The 24,718-nt window shown below is 41.0% G+C and overlaps 2 protein-coding genes across 2 annotated transcripts in view; both read left to right on the forward strand.

Moving 5' to 3' along the window:
• The window catches only part of LOC126994694 (insulin receptor-like), a 28,064-nt gene extending 8,325 nt beyond the window's left edge, over positions 1-19,739 (forward strand). The window contains exons 5-19 of the mRNA XM_050853991.1: positions 458-648; positions 1,314-1,494; positions 3,912-4,063; positions 4,865-5,032; positions 5,300-5,507; positions 6,322-6,510; positions 6,853-6,935; positions 7,577-7,822; positions 8,249-8,391; positions 9,376-9,540; positions 9,995-10,148; positions 13,553-13,778; positions 18,673-18,811; positions 19,012-19,183; positions 19,464-19,739. Coding sequence (XP_050709948.1) covers positions 458-648; positions 1,314-1,494; positions 3,912-4,063; positions 4,865-5,032; positions 5,300-5,507; positions 6,322-6,510; positions 6,853-6,935; positions 7,577-7,822; positions 8,249-8,391; positions 9,376-9,540; positions 9,995-10,148; positions 13,553-13,778; positions 18,673-18,811; positions 19,012-19,183; positions 19,464-19,618 — 2,572 coding nt within the window. The 3' untranslated portion in view covers positions 19,619-19,739. The remainder of the gene's footprint in view (positions 1-457; positions 649-1,313; positions 1,495-3,911; positions 4,064-4,864; positions 5,033-5,299; positions 5,508-6,321; positions 6,511-6,852; positions 6,936-7,576; positions 7,823-8,248; positions 8,392-9,375; positions 9,541-9,994; positions 10,149-13,552; positions 13,779-18,672; positions 18,812-19,011; positions 19,184-19,463) is intronic.
• A 651-nt stretch (positions 19,740-20,390) lies between these two features.
• On the forward strand, positions 20,391-23,978 carry LOC126994695 (uncharacterized). The gene is made up of 3 exons (XM_050853992.1): positions 20,391-20,429; positions 20,781-20,836; positions 21,027-23,978. The coding sequence occupies exon 3, from the start codon at positions 21,152-21,154 to the stop codon at positions 22,328-22,330; it is 1,179 nt and encodes a 392-aa protein (XP_050709949.1). The 5' UTR covers positions 20,391-20,429; positions 20,781-20,836; positions 21,027-21,151; the 3' UTR covers positions 22,331-23,978.
• Positions 23,979-24,718: the final 740 nt, after the last annotated feature.

Raw genomic sequence — 24,718 nt, forward strand, 5'->3', positions numbered from 1 at the left:
AGATTTGAGTTACCACTTCCAAATTTGTTTTCATTTATTCATTCTTCACCAAATTTGCATACTTGTGCAAGCAAAAGAAAATCACTTCAAAATTAGGAGCTTGTTAATTTTCGGGCTGTGCAGCTCTCAAGGTAATCGAATAGTGCACCCGCTACATATCCAATATAAAAAAGAAAACATACTGATTCATTGCCAAGTAGGTTTTTTCATTACCAAATTTGGCCATTGTAAGTAATGAAAAACACCAAATCTTTCTATGATAAACTCTATCAAGAGGGAAGTATCAAGACGTCTAACTAAACAAGTTTGACAACCCTTATGTTGCACTGTACTCTTTTGATAGAGACCACTTGTTGTTTCTGTTTTGTTTGTCCCTTGGCCTGGCTCTTTTGCTGTATTATGAAGAAAAAATAACAACACTGATGAGGGCCATCGTGTGGATTATCCCCTCCGTCAGTTTCTCGCTGGTGGTGTTGGACAACCCGCTGCTGCAGGATCTCGATCCCTGGACGGACAGCCTCACCGTGGAAGGTGACGTGTTTTTCCAGAAGAACCCGCGACTGTGCATGCGCCACATTCGCCGCCTGACACAAAAGTTGAACCTCTCCGAAGCATTTGTCTCCCCGACCAACGGACAAGAGATGCTGTGTAAGTGACGGGGAAGGAAAGGCTGTGGTGGGGAGCGGGAGGGATCGGCATGTACTTGTTACGGTGGTTCGTAATGTATTTTCATTAATCATTCAGATGTGCCGTGAGTAGACTCGCCGGACTGTTTTCATTTTACCTGACTCAAACATGAAATACGACATCAAGGATAATATGAAATAAGTTTTCATTAACACTTCTCTGCATATGTTTATATATATATATATATATATATATATATATATATATATATATATATATATATATATATATATATATATATATATATATATATGTGTGTGTGTGTGTGTGTGTGTGTGTGTGTGTGTGTGTGTGTGTATATATATATATATATATATATATATATATATATATATATATATATATATATATATATATATATATATATATATATATATATATATATATATATATATACGCTACATGCACACATGCATGCATGCATGCATACAAACAAATAAGCATACATACATACATATATTCATGCATGCATACACACACATACATAAGCAGATTCATGCTATAGATATTTACATGCATAGATCATTTTCTTACTGACGTAACCCGGAAGAGATAACACACACACGGGATGACACTAACACGCCGTGCAGAGCTTGGCCGCCTCATTCTGCTGTCTCTCTGCCCAGGTCAGCAGGAGACTCTAAAGGTGACTGTCCGATCCTGGCAACTGTACGGGCAGCTCGCGGTGTTCCTGAATCCTTCACGCACCGACCTGGAACCCAACGCCACCTACTTCGTCAGTTACAGGGAGGCGCCAGTCAACATCAACGTCACCTTCACCCGCGACTCATGTCATGACGACCGCTTGTGAGTTCCCTGCATTCTCAGAAGTCTCAGAGTATACAGTTGCCCGCGACAGCGGAAGCAGTACTGTTTTCAGCGATGTCCGTTTTTTTCGTGTTGCCAAAACTCTAGCTGAAGAACTATTTGCCCTAGACTGATGAAATTTTGTATGTACATGTAGACTGACCTATGTTTTATCGTTAACTAAAATCAAGGTCATAGGTCAAAGGGCAAGGTCACACAAGAAGAAACATTGTTTCTTGATGGTTTCTAAATCCTGTGCTCTTGACCGTTATTGGTAAGCTACTACATGTATTCTTGGCACATTTCTTCTTATCATAGATATAAACTGATTACACAAATCTGTTCGTGTAATAAGATAATGTCAGGGAAACTAAATAGTATGTAAACATTTTTTCTGGCTTCTTTTGCTACAACTTGCTGTAAGTCCCTCAATATTGCTCGTGTTGAGTTTTTGTTCAGAACTATAATCAGCACGTGTCTCTAATTCTGATTGCATAGATACTCAGCAATACAAAAATGATTATAGCTGGTGAAAATTTTAGAGAACATAATACCTGTGACGAGGCAGCCTGACGGTGGGAACGAGGAGAGCTGTTCCTCCACGCACATAGTTCTTTTATTTTTACATATCCTCGTTATAAATATTTTCTGGGGGAATATTGGTGTGAGTGATGAAGCATTCTCTTCTGCAATTCATATGTTGAGCTGTTTTATAACTGAAGGATTTACTTGTTGCCTGATGAGCCGTGACAGACCTTGCCGCGCCCGCTGGACGCCTAACGGTACACCCGGAGAGACACACTGACGGACCTGAGCGCCGCAACACATCAGATTTTCGTACATGTTTCTCACGATGTTATTTTTTTTTTATCTATTTGAAACCTACTTATTCAGTTTCGATCAGCTATTAGCAAAATTAATTCTAAATTTCACCTGAAGTGCGCAATAAATGTGATCCAATATTATATCTGAGGATAAGATTGGAGACACGTGGTGCCTTACTGTCATCTTACTGACATCTTTCTGAGGCTAGCAAGAGCATAGGGAGACGACCCTATGTGACCAGAGTTTTGTTATATTACACGCGTATGTATAGGGAGGGGGCAAAACGACACCGGAGAGGAGGTAAGTGAGAGCCAGCCGTTAGTGATGGCTCTGTCTGGTTCTCTCACTCTTGAGTCTCCCGGCAGCATACTCCCGATCTCTCTGCAGGTATGTGGCCCCCGGCTGTAGCTCCGAAACTAACCATAGGATTTTTAAATTACTTTCATTGTTATTCCCACACAAATTTACCAATGAAGCACTAACCAAACCTATCCAAAAGTGACCGAACCTAACCTAACCTAGCCTGACGTGCTCAAGAATGGGCGCCACATACCTGTAGAGAAAATATAACTATGAGTCCCGGCAATCTTTATAGCCGAAACTGCATGTTTATACACGTCACAACGCAGACGCGTTATCCCTAAACTGTTAACAGAGTATATCGCAGTTTTTTCAAGATAACCTAAGATAAGATAACCTTGGAATGTCTTACAGGATGGCACGAAGAGAAAGCTTACGCATCACTTGTCTTGCGGATTTTTTTTTTCTCAATCTTACTGTCACCGTGAAATTATATTTTATAGAATGTTTGTCTAACTTTTGTAACTAGAGCTTGTAATATGGGCATCAGTGTCCACTGACAGTACAGTAATCACAACACCACTTGCATAAATACAAGCGCTATAAGTAAGAAATGGCAATTGTTCTTTGCATGAAGATATTAACTTTGCAAGCTTTATGTTATCTAATTTCTTATTATGCGTCAGACTTCCATATAAAAAACTTTAAATACTCTTTAACTTCAATTCCCTCAGTGATCCTGCCTCAACCACCGTCCTTATTCTCATTTGTTTATCGTCATGTTTCATAATCACAGTTTTTTCTTCATGTTATATTTTCTACACAAACATTTTTTTCCGAAACACACACACACACACACACACACACACACACACACACACACACACACACACACACACACACACACACACACACACACACACACACACACACACACACACACACACACATAGGATGGGTGCTTGAGGTTTCCTTTCCTTGGCCTGGCATGGGGTCTGCAGGACACGCCCGCGCCCCCGCAGACCTTCATTGTGTTCTGCCTCCACGCCCTGCCTCGCCTTGACGATGTATTTTTTCATTTCACTGTAAAGTATTCGTAGCTCAAGGTCACGACTCCTCAATAACATGTCGCTTGTGTTCTCCTCCCGAAGTTGGTTGTATGAGGTTCCTGTGGAAGTTTTTTTCTATTTCCTAAACAAAGTCATATTTTATCCAAAGTAATTTTTCTTGAATTGTGAGGTTCTCTCGTTATCATAGTCTGAGTATCCTTACCGTGGTTCAACGGCACACAGGTGGACGGTGGTAGAGGTGACACTGCCTGAGGTGCTGCAGGAGGAGCCGCTGGTGCTATTGAAAGGCCTGTCCCCTGCCACGCGCTACGCTCTCTACGTCAGCACCATCAGCACCCGGTCTGCTATCGTCACGGCCACCACCAGTCTCTTCAGTGAGTGTCTCGTCGCCTTGCCTCAGATGTTGACGACTTGTTACAAGTTGCCAAGGCGATTGAGCCGATTGAGCGATTGTTGTTTTAGTTTGGACGTATTTTGATTTACATTGCATGAAGGGGGAGTCATACAGCTGTAAAGTTCTCGTGAGTGTTTTTTTGTTGTAAGGGACATGTTTGTTTGGTCTGTGCGACGTTGGTCTGGCTCCAGTGACCACACCAGTTACTTGCGTACAGAACAGTAACTGAATTACATAGGTCACACAGCTTGGAAGAATTGTCTTTAAAGGAAGCAGCAGCGGCTCAAGTTGGCCCATTAAAGAAACAGAAGTCACTTGTGACTGTCTTTGCAGATGACATGATCATCATCTCCATGGTGCAGTGGTAAGCACGCCTAACTGCGAATCCGGGTTCGAATCCCGGCCGGGGCAGTTTGTGCGTAGCCCACCTAGCCTTTCTTTCTCCCTTTTGGGCTGGTCGATAGATTTGTTCCTAGAGAAGGAAAACTGTGGTTAATCGGAATGCTACACTTTCCTTGTGTTCGGGGTAATGGGTTCTCACCCACCACATGATCAAATGCCAATGGGACGGAGATGAGCACCATGACCACGTGCAGCTACGGCATATGCCCCATACTTTACGTTACTTACAATTTATGTTAATATATCATCTGTCAATAATAAGTGTATTCATTTTTTTAAATCAAAATCAGCAAAACAATATGTTCTTATTTATTTACACCCATAGCGAAGTGTACCCTTGTTCCATATTTTCAACGTTAGCGCACTTCATCCCCGCCAGACCTGAGCCAACCCACGGAGGTGTCGTGGAAGTCCCTCGGCAACAGTTCCCTTCAGGTGTGGTGGCACCCGCCGCCACTGCCGCCGGACGTGGCGATACACCACTACCTAGTGACGGTGCTGCTCCGTCCCACGCCCCCCCCACACTCTTTCTGGGACCCGGACCGCGGTGAGTGTGGTTCGCTCCGCCGTCGGGTCTGTATTATTCTATTCTCTTTGTCTGGAAATATTGGATTGATGATTATGAAGATTATGATATATTATTATGATCGCCATAAAGTTGTAGAAGTTACAATAATTCATTGTAACTTTCATAACTTTGGTATTTACATTAGGAAGCGCCGCTGTCACGGAAACACACCACATTATATTATCCCATGTGTTCAGTAAGCTTTCATAACTCCTCAACATTGGTCTACTTCATGACACCTTCCAGCCCCCACGAGCTTCAGCCGCTCCTCTGAGGGACGAATGTGGAACACCACTCGCAGCGGAGGCGACACGAAGGAGGCGTGTTCAGCCCCCCCGGAGCCACGCTTTAGCTGCTGCAGTTGCAGGCCACCCGCCCAGAAGACAGCCCCTCCCACCCCCACCACCCACAAACCCTTCGAGGAGGAGCTCTTTCACAGCATCAGCTTCATCAAGTTAGTGTTCATGGCCATTTTTGAAGTCCTTTGTAAACACTGAAACTGTATACAGTAGAATGTCCATTGTCGAATGACTTGCATTTCGAACAAATCGGTTCCTAAACATATTTTCCGAACAAGAAACACATCGGATATATCACTCACGGGCGTCTAGTCACGCTGTGTGCCGCAGTGTGTGATGGGAGAGTGTCAGTTACGCAGCAACCTCCGCTCAGGGAGGAGGGACGGCAGTCACGTGGCTATATAGCTCTCTCTCTCTCTCTCTCTCTCTCTCTCTCTCTCTCTCTCTCTCTCTCTCTCTCTCTCTCTCTCTCTCTCTCTCTCTCTCTCTCTCTCTCTCTCTCTGTGTGAGTGTGTGTGTGTGTGTGTGGGTTTGAGTGCGTGTGCGTGCGCACATTAGTGCAAAGGTATGCAAAATGTATATAAAAATGTATGTAAAATGTATGTAAATGCAAATGTATGTAAAATGTATGTTGGTAATTGCAAAATGTATGTAAAAATGGTTTCGGTTGTCTAATAAATCGGTTTTTGATCGGATTTTAGGAACGAGCTAAGTTCGAGAACCAAGGTTTCACTGTATATGGTTTAATTAATCAATTTTTAATTCTTACTTATTTACTTATTTTTTTCGATTTATTTTATAATTTGTTTACGTAATTGTGCTAAGGGTGGAGAAAGCGTTCATTGTTTTGAACTGGTCTGTAACTTCACACATATATTAATTAAATAGTATCAGATTCCTACCCACACAGAATCAAGGTTCTTGTCACACACAACGCGGACTGACTATTCGGCCATACCCTTCCGGCAGCGTGGTGCAAGAGGAGGCTGCCCTCCCTTTGCTGCACCACGACTCACTGCTCCTTGGCGACGATATCAGTGTAGAGGATCTGCAGGTGTATAGTTCAATCCTGGGGCAGTGGCAGCCGTGGGGAGTCGGGGACCCCCAGCTGGTGCCGGTTGAAGTAAACTGTGTTTCCAACAAGAACACCATTGACAGGTAAATCTGCCCCTTAAGACGGTGGACATACACCTCACAGTTGTGGCCGTCACATGGCCAGGGAGACCCATAAAAAGAAAATGCACTTCTAAAGACGGAAAATCAATGATATAACTTTGCTGCAATTGTACTCAGAACAAAGAATTACGAATAATAGTTGAGGTAAACAGAGATACTCCAGCTGATTTGTAATCATTACATTTTATCATAGAACATAAGATAAAAAAGTTTACTCTTAAAATAGTCTGTGGTGCTGGATTATCTCACTTCATTTAGAGGTTACATGAAATGAATACATATTTAGTAAGTCGCATTTATAAACTGATCTACATCTGCATCCAGTTGCCAGCATGGCGAAGGAGTAAGAGCAGACGAGAAGGTCCCAGGCCGCTACCTGCAGGCCAGTCTCCCCGCCCCCAGCGAAGGTTGGTGTTCGGCGCCTCCTGTTTGGAGGCGCTCACTGTGTCCTTGTTCACGTCTTTGTTTTCCTTTATATCACGTGTACTAGTCTCTTGTGTTGTTTATCCTATTTTAAAACGATTACGAAAAAAGTTATATATGAGCAATATTCGGATTATTATTATTTAATCGCATAGAGACAAAAGAATATTAGACTTGATGTTATGTATTTACAGAAAGAAAGTTTGAAGTTTGATTTACATAAGGAAAAACGTTTTCACCTGATTAGATTGGAGATTTTTTGTAATGACTCATTCACTACTTACTATGACATACGAAACTGTGTGTGTGTGTGTGTGTGTGTGTGTGTGTGTGTGTGTGTGTGTGTGTGTGTCACTGGATGCGTGTGTGGGTTTAAAAATGCTTATTCCAGCGGTAGAGGAGGCTGCAGTTGAAGTAGAAGTAGTGGTAGTGACGGTGGTGGGAATGATGGGGAGGCGGTTCTTCCGTTAAATGCGACGACGAGATAATGGTTGTGGTGATGATGGTGTTAGCCTTGGTGCTGTCGTTGATGGTAACGAATATTGTGCAAATCAACTTAAACTATAAAAGTGGACAGCAGTAATTGGAGCACCCTCAACTCTTGGTCCTCGCTTGTCCCCCACAGACTCACGCCTCGTGCAGCACTACGAGACGAACATCACCACCCTCACCCTTCACCGCCTGCGCCACTTCTCCCTCTACACCGTGGCCGTCACAGCATGTCTTCAGCCGCGTCGTTGCATCAGAACAACGCCAGTTCTCCGCTCTACCACCTCCGCCGCCGCCTCCACACCTGCGTCTTGGGAGCCTGTTTTCTGCAAGCTGTGCTCGACCGTTCCAGCCTTGCTCTCCGCTTTCACCGACCCCAGCCGTTAGTTTTTTCTCTGTTTTAGTTCTTAGTTTTTTCTTCGCACTCTGGTTTCCTTTCAGTAATAACTAAATGTTGGTATCTCTGATCACATTCCTTCTAGTCTCCAATGCATTTTTTTTAATAATAGCGAAATTTCTATTGACATTTTTGACCACGTTTCTCTCCCACGGTGGCTATAGTTTTTGTGTGCTCTTTTGTGTGGTATTATTTTTTAAAGATTCAGGCTAACAAAAATACGTATGTTTCCGATGCTCTTTTTTCATAATCGGCAAAACATGGCTAACATTTCTGATATTTACTTTTTCAGTGGCCATAAAGGGTGTTTATATGTTTTGAGTAATTTTAGATGACTACATTCATACAAACAGAAGGGTGTGTCTGTAGGCGGAAAGACTTCCTAAAACGTACTTTCCCCCCTTCACACAGCCTTGGCGGACATCGTGCCTGAAAACTCAATGCAGGCCCTTGTCAGCAACGCCTCCTCCTCCGTCACCGTGTCTTGGCTCTCCCCGGCCTCCTTCAACGGCAGGGTTGTGTACTACGTCCTACAGTGCAAAGCCTGGCAGGGTGTGAGTGAATAATCAACTCAAACTTTGCTTCACATATAACTTCCGGTATGCTCTTCAGTGTCACCCAGTTCTTATCAAGTTTGGAGAACATTATGATAAACTTTCTGTAATGGACCAAGCATTCACGAAAACGATGTCCATATTAGTCGCTGCTCCGGCGTGAATCCTCCTTAGTACACCGGTAAAGCGATAGTCTTCGTGATTCATTTATCCACACGACGTACGGGATCGAGTCCCGGTCAAGCAAAGTTGCTGAATAATCGTTTCTCCCTCTTCCATGGCTGCTTCAATTTCTCATGTGTTTCAGTACGAGCAGAAGTTCGCCCTTGACCAGTGGCGTGTGGTTGTATCCTGCATATGATTAGGTGATCATCTTTGGGGTGCAGTGAAAGCCTATGTTCTCCGTAAAGGAATCATGGGTGAGCTTCAGTGTCGAAACACATAGAAATTGGCCTAAAATGGGGAGTATGGTCGTGTGATGGGCCAAGCAATCGTGAAACAACTCAAAAGGACTTGTTGCACCAGCAGGGTTTCTCTTTTACACACACCGGTAAAGCACTGAGCCTCCGTTGGTCACACGGCACCTGGATTCCAGTCCCGGCCAAGAAAAGTTGTCAAAAGTTTATTTCATCTCCTCCCCCATGGCTATATGAATTACTCATGTGTTTCAGAATGATCAGAAGCTTGATTTATACTGAATTTTATGTGCATCACACTACAAAACAATTTGGTAATAACATCAGTAAAAAAATGGTTTTAATTTTATATCATATTATATTTTTCTCAAATCGCCTACGGTTCCTGTTTCCTAATGTCAATTTTTTCCTGGAAATATTTTGCAGTTATGGTCCACAAATGAATCTACTTGTAAATATATTTAGATAAGATATCTTGCATTAAGATGAACAGTTAAAGCGTAGCCTCTGCACTACATTACCTCTGACTTCCACTCAGTGATAACAGTCATAATTCAATCATCCCCAGGAATCCCTGGAGCGGCTCGTGAGTCCTGCCGAGCACCACAAGCCAGGCCAGCGCCAGAGTGTGGTCCTCAGCACCCTGGAGCCCGGGAACTACACGTGCACGGTGGCTGCCACGTCCCTGCTGGGCCGCACAGACTCCAACGCAACCGTGTCTTTCCTCCTCATGGTAAGGCAACAATAACTTGGAAGTTCACTGTTTTGTAGTTCATTAACTGAAATTAACTGAATATATACATACATACATATATATATATATATATATATATATATATATATATATATATATATATATATATATATATATATATATATATATATATATACTAAGAAGAAGATCAAGGACTATATAATAATAATAATATTTTTAATAATAATAATAAAAATAATGATAATAATAATAATAATAATAATAATAATAATAATAATAATAATAATAATAATAATAATAATAATAATAATAGTAATTGTGTATGTACGTGCGCGTTTGTGTGTATGTGTGTGTGTGTGTGTGTGTGTGTGTGTGTGTGTGTGTGTGTGTGTGTGTGTGTGTGTCTGTGTGTGTCTGTCTGTCTGTGTGTGTGCGTGCGTGCGTGTGTGTGCGTGTGTGCGTGGCGCCCCAGAGCAGCCATGCCCCTGCGTACAGCAGCCGGGGGGAGTGGTGGGCCTCGCTGGGGGGGGCCGCGGCGCTGGCTGTGGTGGGCGCGGCGCTCCTGTGGTGGTGGCGTCGATGGAAAAGCACCATGTTTGTGGACGGCATCAACTGGAATTACAAAGGTAAAGAAAAATTTTAAAAATATACTCAATTGACTGAATCTTGCTCTATATCCTCCAGACCGTCAATCCGTTTACCCACTCCTATGTCAATGACTACTCTGTATCACCATATAAGTGTAGAACTATTACTAAAGAATGGATACCACAGAATGCTGAACTTCTAAGCTTGCTATTATTGCTAAATGGGGCAGAAAGAACTAGGTATCCTTCAATGCCTAAAATATTCAACTTCTCCACCTGACAACTCAACACAACCTTTCAGACATTTATCCTTAGTCGTCGATAACACACGACCGTGACCGCCTACACTAAACATTCTTGGTCTATACTTATATCAAAATCTCAACTGGGAACTTATTATCTCATCTCTTGTTAAAGCTTCTTTTTCGAACTTTGGCGTTCTGTATCTCCCTCATTAGTTATGAACCTCATGTAGGAGGGACTTCCTCACAGCTCTTTGGGACAGAATAGCCAGGGGGGTCTCGCCTCGTCAGCATCAGTTCTTTCACTGACAATCTGCATCTCAAATTATATCGCAATATTGCCTCTCTGTCTACCTTCTATCGATATCTTTCTATGCTAAGTGCTCTTCTGAACTCACTGACTGCATGCCTCTAATACAACCGGGCCTTGCTGCACAACACTTCTCTAATTCATCCTTATGCTGTTCAGATCCCTGATGTATCTTTTCATAACTCTTTTGACTTTGAACTGCCATATTTTTCTATCTATCTATCTATCTATCTATCTATCTATCGATCGATCTATCTATCTACCTATCTATCTCTATCTATCTATCTATCTATCTGTCTATCTATCTATCTATCTATCGATCGATCGATCGATCGATCGATCTATCTACCTATCTATTTCTATATATCTATCTATCGATCTATCTATCTATCTACCTATCTATCTCTACCTATCTATCTATCCATATCTATATATCTATTTATCTATCTATCTATCTATCTATCTATTTATCTCTCTCTCTCTCTCTCTCTCTCTCTCTCTCTCTCTCTCTCTCTCTCTCTCTCTCTCTCTCTCTCTCTCTCTCTCTCTCTCTCTCTCTCTCTCTCTCTCTCTATATATATATATATATATATATATATATATATATATATATATATATATATATATATAAATTGAAGACTGTAAATACATGATGAGCTGTCGAAAAGTTGGAGTCCATTGCCCTCATTACTACTGAATCCTTGTCCGCCAATCCGTCATCCTGTACTGTCATGGTAGACATATTTTGGAAAGAATTAGGAGTATGCGGCTCTAATAAGGATAATTCTGAAAGTAGTTTGAAGAAATTAACAAGATTAACGCACACTTGAATAACAAAGAAAAAAAATTTCAGTGAATCGTGCTGTTGTGTGATCATGATACGTGATTTTTTGTCCATCAAACATTCATCCTTCATTACCAGAGTAAAGGCACAATTAAAAAGGAAAAGTCCACTGATGTCTTAGGAATAATTTGCCTTGTAGCAGAAGGTTCCGGAAATGTTTAGTCGACACATACGATTATAGAAGTTTAAAGTGTATTGATGAGTCAGTGTTTTGTTGTTCGAAAGGTGTCGCCTTTGCTACGACACTTTCCTGTAGATCTCTTCTTGTCGTTTTCTTCTTTTCATGTTTCGCCTTGTCCTTAAAACTTCATATAAATATCTTTTTTTTTTCTTTTTACAACAAAGGAAGCAGCTCAAGGGTAAAAAAGTAATAATGAGAAACTAGACATTGGACACTCTAACGAGTGCAAACCGCCCGCTGCCAACACCCTCTGGTCGGAGTGCTCAAAATGTAAAAATATGCATTTTTGACCTCGGTGACCTTGACCTTTGACCTTTGTCCTTGAACATCGAACTCGTCCGGTGGGGGGCTATTAGTAGTCCACCTATGAACTTTCAAGATCCTAGCTGTAATGGATCAAAAGTTATCGCGTTACAGACAAAGAAAAAATTAAAATATACATTTTTGACCTCGGTGACCTTGACCTTTGACCTTGAAAATTGAAGTCGTCCGGTGGGGGGCCATTATTAGTCTACCTATGAAGTTTCAACATCCTAGCTGTAATGATTCAAAAGTTATCGCGTTGCAGACAAAAAAAAAAAATTACACAGCTGAAAACAATACCTTCCGCAAAATTCTTTTGCGAGTGGTAAAAAAAAGCCCGTTAAATAGTCCCTATAAAAAAAAAGTTTAAATGAGTGGCCAAAAGTGAGATCAATTTCGGGTGGAGAGTTGTCTTGATACTCTCTTGTTGATAGAGTTAAGTGGTAGGCAGTAGGAAATACAGATGAAGGAAGATTGTTCCTGAGTTAAGCAGTGCAAGGGATGAAAGAATGAAGATGCAGGTTAACTCTTGCATAAGGGATTTGAACAGTAAAGGGATGAGCTAGCGGGAGGGGAAGAGAGCCGCGGGAGGGGTTGAGGCATGCAGTTAGCATGTGTTCTTACACATCTTTTCTTATTTCTTTTGCTACCGCCCGCAAAAGAATTTTGCGGAAGGTATTGTTTTCAGTTGTGTAAATAGGTTTGTTTGTTTTTTTATTTATCTTTTTTTTTTTTGTGTGTGTGTGTGTGTAACGCGATAACTTTTGAATCATTACAGCTAGGATGTTAAAACTTCATAGGTGGACTACTAATGGCCTCACACATGACAAGTTCTATTTTCAAGTTCAAAGGTCAAAGGTCAAGGTCACCGAGGTTAAAAATAAAACTGGCACGAGTTTTGAGAGGTGAAAAAGAGCAGGACCTCGCCCAAGACTTAATTTCATATTTTCACATTTTGAGCGGGTGGTTTGCACTCGTTAGAGTGTCCAATGTCTAGTTCCATTTGTTTTCTTCCTCAAAGCGTCAATAAACAGTTTTTCAGTAGAGACGCCGTGTTCGATCGAGATGTTTTCTGTCGCCTGTATCTATGTAGCGAGGGGGGCGATAATGTTTTCGGTTATTGTTCGACTATAATTATGTCTGTTTGTTTGCTTATTTGTCAACCCGTTATCAATATATCTAAAAAAAATGGATTGATATATAGTCACGAGAAACACATGAAAACATTCATAGATGAAAACCTGAGATGGACTGAGTTTTGGAAAATTCCAATAAAAACTGATAATGATGGTGATAAAAAAAAAAGCTTGCAATGAGTCACCACCATATGAAAAAAGAATTCTCCCGTACTTTGAGTGCTTCAAGAGGGAACCATGAGTGCTTCCAGGTTCGTGCTTTCCCTAGGAGTAGTTTGGCTCCTCTCCGATAAACTTTGATAATAAACTGATCTTAATGGCGTTCGACGTGTATTCTCTGGAATAAACTGTTTCATTGAAATACAAGCTGAGTTGCCTTTAGATGGTAGTCAGAAGGTAAAAGGAAGCGGTCGTATTTGTCTTACAGATGGGCTGGATCTCTCCAAGTTCTGCAGGGAGGAGTTCATTATAGGTTGCGACAAGCTGACCATCCTTGACGAGCAGCCGCTGGGGTATGGCCACTTCGGAATCGTGCGGCGGGGTGACCTGCGGACCGAGGGTGGCGTGAGGAGGGTCGCCGTCAAGACGCACAGCAGAGACGATGACTCGAACAAAGAGATCAGTCGGTTCCTGAAAGAGGCTGAGATCTTGCAGTAAGTTACTTAAACAGGTTTTTGTTTTCCTTTATAATGTTTTACAGTATCTGTATATTTTTCATTCTTTTCACTGGTAAAATCTGAAACGCCTTCCTGTGTGTCTTCTCTTTCCCGAAGGGAAACGAAAACGAATAATACTTTCGGCATCTTCATTTGCTTTTTTTTTTAAGAGTAGCGTGTCTTTCTTTACAGTAAAGGAGGCAGCTTAGGGGGGAAGAAAATGAAGCACAGCTCCTGGAAAAAGTTGGTTGCTTGAGTGGCTATTTCGTGTAATTTTGTTTTCCCATTGGTTTGCTCTCTTTACCATATAAAAACTAATAAAAAACGTTGGCTCACGTGGCCTCAAGCGAGTCGTACTTTTTGCAAATCTGTCTTTTTCCTGGGTGGTCACTTGCTGCCCTCGTGAGATCGTCTGGCGGCATTTTGTGTTCAGACTCTATAGTTGAGAGACGTTACCTCGCTCTACCAATGTTTATGCCTTAGAAAGTACGATGAATGACGCCAGCTGGATTCACGTTACCGTTCATTAGATACGTTATCCTGTGAAGCGTCATATTAAAAACATTTTACACTACTTGTGTACGTGATATGCGGGGATCTGGTGAATAACCGAGGTGACTATATTCAGTAGGCTCTGAAAAATTCATAATTTGTTAATAAATATTTTTTCTTTTTTTTCTTTTCATTATAAGAGAGGAAAATAAATGCGCATCATTATCATGGCAAGGCTTGTGCGAGTGACATACGTGATTCTAATGAATAGTTTTATATATATATATATATATATATATATATATATATATATATATATATATATATATATATATATATATATATATATATATATATATATATATATATATATATATATATATATATATATATATATATATATATATATATATATATATATATATATATATATATATATATATATATATATATATATATATATATATATATATATATATATATATATATATATATATATATATATATATATATATATATATATATATATATATATATATATATATATATATATATATATATATATATATATATATATATATATATATATATATATATATATATATATATATATATGGGGAGGCGGTGACCGAGTGGTCAGCATGCGGACGTGGTGAGCCCGTGGACCTAGGCTCGAGTCCCACCGGGACACGCTGATTTTTCAAACCATCGCCGAATGGCGGAAGATAACCCACATGCTGCTCAGATCTTCAATCAATCTTAACTTCAGCTACTTCGGTAACCGCGACTTCAGTCAAGAAGAGCACCGGGGGGCAGTATTGGCCAAGCAAAAGTCATATAATTCGGCAGCCATAAATAAAATTTGCCTGCGAAACTAACGGGCTGGGGTCGCCCAAAAGGCCCCTCAAGACAGCCTACCGGCGTTATTGGCGTTATAGAGAAAAATAAAGCCCGCTAATCGCTGCTCCTAAAGCAAAAAAAATATAAAAGTAAAAAGTGGCCAAAAGAGAGGTGTCGTGATTCTCTCCTCTTGAAAAACGTCAAGTCATAGGCAAGAGGAAATATAGATGAAGGGGATTAAAGAATGAAGATACTGGTTAACTCTTGCATAATGGGTTTGGACAGTATAGGGGTGAGCTAGAGTAGATAGTCGAGTGCAGCGGGGCCGCGGGATGGGGGGAGGCATGCACTTAGCAAGTTCAGAAGAGCAGTCAGCATAAAAATATCGATAGAAGATGAAAAGAGATGCTACATTGCGGCGGAATTTAAGAGGTAGAAACCTGCTAGTAAGAGAAGGAGAGCTGATGAGACGAAGAGCCTTTGACTTCAATCTGTCTAGCAAGGCTGTGTGTGTGGAGCAACCCCACACACGAGATACATACTCCATAAGAGGAGTGACAAGGCCCCTGTATATGGACAGTCTCTGTGCGGGGGAGAAGAACTGGCGGAGACGATACAGAACGCCCAACCTCGAGGAAACTGATTTAGCGAGAGAAGAGATATGAAGTTTCTAGTTAAGATTTTGAGTTATGGATAGACCGTGGATATTTAGTGTAGAAGAAGGTGACAGCTGAGTGTTGTCGAAGAAGAGGGAATATGTGTTTGGAAGATTGTGTCGAGTTGATAGGTGGAGATATTGCGTATTTGAGGCATTAGAAGACACCAGGTTCCTTTTGCCCCATTAGGAAATAAGAGCAAGATCTGAGGTCAAGCGTTCTGCAGCCTCCAGCCTGAAATCACGTAACTCCTGTTGGGAGGGTCTTCTGTTAAAGGATGTTGAATAATTTAAAGTATAATTATCAGCATAGGAGTGGATAGGACAGTTTGTTATTGAAAGAAGATCATCAATGAACAACAGAAAGAGAGTTGGAGATAGGACCGAGCCCTGTGGGACACCACTGTTGATAGGTTTAGGGGAAGAACAGTGACCGTCTATCACAGCAGAGATAGAACGGCCGGAAAGGAAACTGGAAATGAAAGGACAGGGAGAGGGATAGAAACTGTAAGAGGGAAGTTTAAAAACGGCTAAGAGAGGATGACCAAGAGTCAGTTAGGAAAGCAATAAGATCACCAGTAGAACGCCCCTTGCGAAACCCATACTGGCGATCAGATAGAAGATCAGAAGTGGACAGATGCTTATGAATCTTCCTGTTAAGCTTTAGAAAGAAGCTTTAGAAAGCAGGAAAGTAAAGCTATAGGACGGTAATTTGAAGGATGGGAACGATCACCCTTCTTAGGCATAGGCTGTATGTAGGCATACTTCCAGCAGAAGGAAAGGTAGATGTTGGGGCGAAAGAGTTTGACCAGGCAGGGTGTCAGCACGGAAGCACAGTTTTTAAGGACAATAGGAAGCACTCCATCAGGCCCATAAGCCTTCTGAGGATTGAGACCAGAGAGGGCACATAGGAGTCAGAGGGGGGATGAGTAGGAGGAATATGCCCAGGATCGTCAAGAATGGAGTTTTTACAGAAAGTTTGAGAGAAGAGTTCAGCCTTAGCGATAGATGAGACGGAGTTGCTGTCGTCAGGATTATGGAGAGGAAGGAAAGATGAAGAAGTGAAATTGGAGGAGATATTTTTGGTTAGGTGCCAGAAGTCTCTGGAAGAATTAGGAAAAGCAAGGGTGTGGTACTTTCTATTTATGAAAGAGTTTCTGGTTAGTCGGAGAATTGATTTGGCACGATTCTGGGCAGAAATGTAAAGATCATAATTAGCAGAAGTGCGAAGGCTCTGGTACCTTTTGTGAGCTGTCTCTCTATCTTTGACAACACGAGAACAAGCGTGATTAAACCAAGACTTTTTAGCATCAGGGGTAGAGAAAATACGTGGAATGTGTGCCTCCATTCCACCTCAGCGATGCGCTGGGCACACACAGAGGGGTCTCTCTCTCCTGGAAGCAGTAATCATTCCACGGTAAATCGGAAAAGTACATCCTCAGGTCGTCCCACCGAGCTGAAGCAAAATGTCAGAAGCATCGCCTCTTCGGTGGATCCACAGGGTGTACAGGAGCGATAGGACAGAATACTGAAGTAAGGTTGTGATCGGAGGAACCAACGGAGAGAACAGTTTGGTAGAGTAAGCTGAAGGATTAGAAGTTAGGAAGAGATTTATAATGTTGGGCGTATCTCCAATGCGGTCGGGAATATGCGTAGGGTGCTGAACCAACTACTCTAGATAGCTGAGGATAGCAAATTTGTAGGCTTATTCACCAGACTGGTCAGTGAAAGAGGATGAAAGCCAAAGCTGGTGGTGAACATTGAAATCTCCCAGGATGGAGTGGCCTAAGACTTCCCACATGCTCTCCAGAAGGCCTCCCATCAATCCGGATTCTAGATTCTAGGATTAAAAATGAGCTCCGGGGGGCAGCATGAACCAATGCAAGATGGCGCCACTATAAACACTTGCCTGCGCCACAACGGGCTGGGACCGACCATCAGGCCCTGACACGAAGGAAAGCCTACCGGCATATATATATATATATATATATATATATATATATATATATATATATATATATATATATATATATATATATATATATATATATATATATGTGTGTGTGTGTGTGTGTGTGTATATATATATATATATATATATATATATATATATATATATATATATATATATATATATATATATATATATATATATATATATATATATATATATATATATATATATATATATATATATATATATATATATATATATATATATATATATATATATATATATATATATATATATATATATATATATATATATATATATATATATATATATATATATATATATATTAGGTGCTGCCTATAGCGCCGGTAGGCTGTCTTATGGGGCCTCTTGGGTGACCCCACCCCGTTAGTGGCTCAGTCAAATTTTATTTACGGTGGCTGCTGAATTATATGACTCTTGTTTGGCCCCTACTGCCCCCGGTGCTCCTCTTGCCCGAAGTCACTGAAGTTAAGGTCGCAAAATAATGTCATTTTCATTTGGTCCAGGTGCCTTAGTTGTGGTGCAGGCGAGGGGTCAGTCAGAGTTGCTTGCCTCAAGCAGCCATCGTAGTCATAGATTATTGAGTTTTTTTTCCATTAATTTCTTCCTTTGTAGTCGTTTTTAAATTTTAAGCCAGTCATATTTTTTTAGGAATATTTTGCATATACTTAGGAAAACGAAATATAGTAACATTTTTTTTTTTACTTTTATTAAACAAGGAAATGTTTTGTATGTCAATAATATTACTGTTCCATATAAATGTGCTGGGTATTCTATTCCTATCATTTTCTACAGTGGTTCCCGTCGGACCCACGTTTCCTGAACGGTCAGAAAAAATAACGTTACCCATCTAGGATCAATGTGTTGATAGATGAGAAATAAGTTATCTTTCCTTCCTACCTTAACAGGGACATCCGCTGCCACCACGTCGTGCAGCTGGTGGGCGTGGTCTCGGACTCCGACTCCCTCTACGTTGTGATGGAGTTGATGGAGGAGAGGGACCTCAAGGATTACCTGATACGAAATAGAGACCGCGTCACAGAAAAGGTTATTCACTACGGCAGAAACATACTGAGCTCAGGAAGACCTTTTTAGTTGTCTGGAACAGCAAAACAATTTATAACGTCGCTTGGTATAAAAAAAATATATAAATTTTACCCTCTGTAAATAGGTAATCGAAAAAGTGTTAACTAAAAACTTTCAGGAAAAAATAACACCAAAGAGGGTGATGATCACTGTTGTTTCAGAGCCTGCTGGAGATGGCGGTGCAGGCGGCTGACGGCATGGCGTACCTGGCGTGGCGGGGGGTGGTGCACCGCGACTTGGCGGCCAGAAACTGTCTTCTGGACAGGAGCCTCACGCTCAAGATCGGGGACTTCGGTCTCGCTAAGACCCTGAAATCCAGTTATTACAAAATACGTAAGCATTCCTCTTCCTATGATACAAAAGAATAATTGAATATTTTTACACACAAAACTGATACTTATCTTCACTTTTAGGTGTCTCTTCCCCAGCAACTCAGTTAATTACCCTTCAGGTTATATTTTATTCCATGTGAGGGAATAGAAAAGATAATTACAATGTTTATTATGTACATATTAAATGCCAGGCCCTTTTGTATCAGCAGATGGAGATGATTCATCTATCCATGGGATGAAGTAATAATTACATCCATGCTTCCCTTTGTGTGCCATGACAGAAGACTGCAATGACAATCTGCCAGTGCGGATGGCCCCCGAGAGTCGGCAGAATGGTAGATTCAGCAGCCGCAGTGACGTGTGGTCCTACGGTGTCCTTCTGTTGGAGATGGTGATGCGCGGCGACTCCCCCGACTACGTGAGGAAGGGAAGATAAATAAACTGTGATCGCAAGACAACTTAAACGTGATATTCATAAAAGAAAAAATACTGTCACACTATCCCAAGACACTATCCCGAGAAAATCCCGAGTCACAACGCATGTATTAGCTGTTCGTCCTTTTCCTCTCACAGCCGTGGCTGGTGACGAGGAGCCCCCCTGAGATCAGCCGCTACCCCTCCGGCTTCGTCGCCGTGATGCGGTGCGCTAGGATCCACGAGCCTCACGAACGCCCCACGTTCAGGGCCATCGCCTCCTTCTTGCTGGAGGTTGGCACCAGCAGGCACCTGTAGTCAACATTATATATATATATATATATATATATATATATATATATATATATATATATATATATATATATATATATATATATATATATATATATATATATATATATATATATATATATATATATATATATATATATATATATATATATATATATATATATATATATATATATATATATATATATATATATATATATATATATATATATATATATATATATATATATATATATATATATATATATATATATATATATATATATATATATATATATATATATATATATATATATATATATATATATATATATATATATATATATATATATATATATATATATATAATATATATATATATATATATGCATATATATATATATATATATATATATATATATATATATATATATATATATATATATATAATACTGGACTTGTCAGATCCTCAGTTTGGTAAGTCCTCAAGAGGATACGAGGAAGGATGTCTTCGTCCACAGCCGGTCGGCAGAGGCAGCCAGGTGAAACAAAAATGTTCATAACTAAGATTCAACATACCCCTAAGGACGTGATGCTTCCCTCTAAATAAGGCTGGAGGGAATCATATATAACACATTCGCATGACATCAAAAATTTAGATAAATAACAATTCTATATGTTAATTTTAACAGGTATGACGCTTTACCAGCTGTAAACTTAAACAAATATCTATATTCATATATATCTGTATTTTATATTCCGACGTTACACATACCTGCCATTCTGTAAGGACGGGAACAGCCGCCAAGAATCAGTTTGCTTCCAGTGGCGTCGACGCAGCTCAGATAATTTGTCGTAAACTAATTGTAACACCTTTTCTCTTCCCATCCTAGTGACGAGGACAACCGGCACCTACAGAGGCTCAGAGCAAACGACCTCAGTTATAAAGGTGAGGCGCGGCGGGTGGTGTGGTGCTCGTGTCCTTTCCTCGACCACACCAGGAGGACACACTGCCGTCTTTATTGTCATTCATACATACGGCATGGTATACGCGTTGTTACTACAATAATCGCATTTAGTTCATTATCTTGCTGTTGTATTAATTAGTAGTGCATCTTATCAATTTTACCTTTCGTCAGATTTACCTCAAGGCCCAGCCAAGCTTCACCAAGTTACCAGCTTCCACAGCAGTGGTTTGCCGTCCCCGGTGCCCTCAACTTCCATTTCGTCGAGCAGTCCTCAGCATCCAGCTCATGCGCCGTTCATGCTGATGGTCACCTCACCGCATGTGCCCCATGGCCACGCACTAGCAACAGCTGCCAAAGACACAAGGTTTTCCTGTCATCAAGTACAGAGCTCCAGCGTTCAAAGCAAAGGTCACGTCCACACCAACTGTATGTCCTGTGAGCCGTTACGAATGTTGCCTCAGGACGCACAGGAATCTGGCTCCAGATCTTGCCTGCAAGAAAGAGGGACGCCTCCCTGTCCTCATCACTCCAGAGAAAATGAAGTGGAAATGTTTAATTCCTTAGCAAAATCATTTCAAAGCAGTACCTCTCAGTCTTCCCTCGAAAGTGACTCTTCGCCTCCAACCGTCTCGAACTTCGTACCCTCACTCTCCTCTTCCCCGCACTCATCCCTTTTTTACTCCTCATCGACTTCAGATACTTCTCGGTCGGTTTACTCATCTTCCTCTGGCTTTCAGTTGTCTGCTTCACGGTCCTTCATGTCGGGCAGCACCGCTGTCGAGTCCTCCAGCACACTCCCTACGCCTCCCTCCTCCCTCTTAGTCCCTCTCAACACTTTTCATTACACGCAGTCGAATATTCCCCTACCTCATGCATGCTCCAATGAGCTTCTAAGTGCTTCGCCGCCGCCACTCCGTCGTGCAGCTGCCGTGTTCGCAACACCTGCGCGTGCCTTCCCTGGCCTCTCCGATGCATCCGTCCAGGCACAGTCTGTGCGCCTCATCGCAGAAAGTCACCCGGTGCCCCACCGGCCTCCTGCTATCTTTTCGTGTAGTTTTCTCGATACTCGAACATCAAAAAAACTCAGTTTGAATTCTCTGACCCTGTCACGGTTGAGTCCCAAATTGGCCGCCGCCAGTGAGCCATTGCTGTCGAGCCACAACGCCCCGCAACGGTCTCCGACCATCACCCCGCTGTCCAGCCAACAGTCATTCTTCATCACATCAGCTTCCATCTCGGAGCACCAAGATTCCTCTGAGGAGAAATACTCAACTCTTGCTTCATCTTGCCGTGCCCTTGATCCATTTTTCCCAACATCGGTTGTTTCATCAGGTTCCGTGCCGAGCAGCGCACCGCCCTCGCTCCCTCTCACCAGGAAGACGCAAGTCTTTAGTGCTACAAGTGACCTTGGCTCCGGTCGCCGCCACCGCAGACGCCGCCACACCTCTCTGCCCGAGGGTGGCGAGGAGCAGTAGTGGCCGACGCGGCTGCCGCCCACCGCCCTATAGTGGACACGTTTGTATGTCGCTGTTGTCATCATTGTGACCCTTTGAACTTAGATATATGTGTGTGTGTGTGTGTGTGTGTGTGTGTGTGTGTGTGTGTGTGTGTGTGTGCTCTTCATGACTGCGAAGTAAGACATTGCTACCCGTAACTTACAGTTGGAATGCACGTGACGGTCATCCAGTAAATGGCATGTCCGTCAGGAGCGGCCATTGGCCAGGCACGATGCTTCCCCACCATTACTTGCCACTCACCACTGCGGCAGAGAAAAGAAAAGAAAACAATAGATTAAATATTAAATAAAAATCAAATAAAAAAAAACGTGAAACGAGAACAAGAACATCTACCGAAGCATCGGTCTGGCTGAAGAGCTATCAATAAATTTATTATTTAATGGTTGCAGCTTATTATTACAGTACTAGAGAGAGAGAGAGAGAGAGAGAGAGAGAGAGAGAGAGAGAGAGAGAGAGAGAGAGAGAGAGAGAGAGAGAGAGAGAGAGGCTATTTTTCCAGCAGTGAAACAAAACTGTTCTACAAAACTAGAAGACTTCATAAAGCTTTATATCGGTATGTTAATTCCCCCACTCGCCTTTCTCTCTCTCTCAAGCAAAACTGTTCCCCCAGAGTTACTGAACCACTTCCCGAGAACACCTGAGCGACGCAGGGAAATCAGGACTCCTTAGCCGTGGTTTGCCAGCGGGTATGTCTCAGGACAGGTTTAGATACATTTAGATGTATATAGATCTAGCAACCATATAATCACAATGCATTCACATACACGTGAGCTCATGGTTCACCATAACATCTTTTTACGATGAGATTAATGTAGGTAAAAAAGATAACTCTTTTTTAATTGCTTTTTGTATGGCACAACATGCAGATGCAGTTTGCCAAGGATAACACGGGAATTCACATATACAATATTTCCGAAGTGGTGTTGGATAAAGTGTGTATTATGCCATGTCCGGAACCCTTCAGTCTGTCCTGCCACTGTCTTCCACGTGGTGATCTTGACTCGTGAATGACATCCGCATTAGCAAAATAAGTTTAATGATACAAACTTTTCAGGAATTACTTGAGATTTTTCCCTGTATGTAGATTTTTTTAAAGTCTTGTAAAATAAAAATTACATTGATGTATTGTAGATTACAGGATAGTTACTCCTTTGTGAGGCGAGGGCCATGTGTGTATGCTACCATTGGAGGAACTACTTCAAAATCACGTTACTGGAGAGGGCAGGTGTGTGCGCAGCCTCGTCCTTCTCGCTCGGATCTCGTATTGCAGTCAGCTGTCTCTGGGTCCAGGTTACTGCTTAAGTTGTGTTGGCTGACTGTCTCGTCCCTTAAAGCTGACGTCCCTCTGCCCAGATTTTCAAAAGAAATACCAACTTTTAATGTATTAGGTCGAAAGAATTACTCTGCCCAGCAGATTATTATTTTTTTACTCCTTTAGTAACATTTTTTCCTAATTATACAACTGTGTTTAGCAAAGTAATATCGGAATATATTTTTCTGAAGTACTGATTAATGTTACGATCGCTCCGTTCGTTTTTTATGTAGAAAGTAAATTCGTGTAGCAACTTTATAATAAATTCAATTTGTATTTCAGCTTTATTTGGATGTTTCCAGGCCCACATATAACAAATGAATTCTATATATAGATATATATAGATATATATATATATATATATATATATATATATATATATATATATATATATATATATATATATATATATATATATATATATATATATATATATATATATATATATATATATATATATATATATATATATATATATATATATATATATATATATATATATATATATATATATATATATATATATATATATATATATATATATATATATATATATATATATATATATATATATAAACAAAAAAAAAATAAAGTCCGCTACTCGCTGCTCCCAAAAAAGAATCAAAAGAGGTGGCCGAAAGAAAGGTCAATTTCGGGAGGAGAGGTGTCCTATACCCTCCTTTTGAAAGAGTTCAAGTCGTAGGCAGGAGGAAATACAGATGAAGGAAGATTGTTCCAGAGTTTACCAGCGTGAGGGATGAAAGAGTGAAGATGCTGGTTAACTCTTGCATAAGGGGTTTGGACAGTATAGGAATGAGCATGAATAGAAAGTCGTGTGCAGCGGGGCCGCGGGAAGCGGGGAGGCATACAGTTAGCAAGTTCAGAAGAGCAGTCAGCGTAGAAATATCGATAGAAGATAGAAAGAGAGGCAACATCGCGGCGGAATTTAAGAGGTAGAAGACTATCAATAAGAGGAGGAGAGCTGATGAGGCGAAGAGCCTTAGACTCCGCTCTGTCCAGAAGAGCTGTGTGAG

This window comes from Eriocheir sinensis, unplaced genomic scaffold (assembly GCF_024679095.1).
Source record: "Eriocheir sinensis breed Jianghai 21 unplaced genomic scaffold, ASM2467909v1 Scaffold85, whole genome shotgun sequence".
NCBI classification, from domain to species: Eukaryota; Metazoa; Arthropoda; class Malacostraca; order Decapoda; family Varunidae; genus Eriocheir; species Eriocheir sinensis.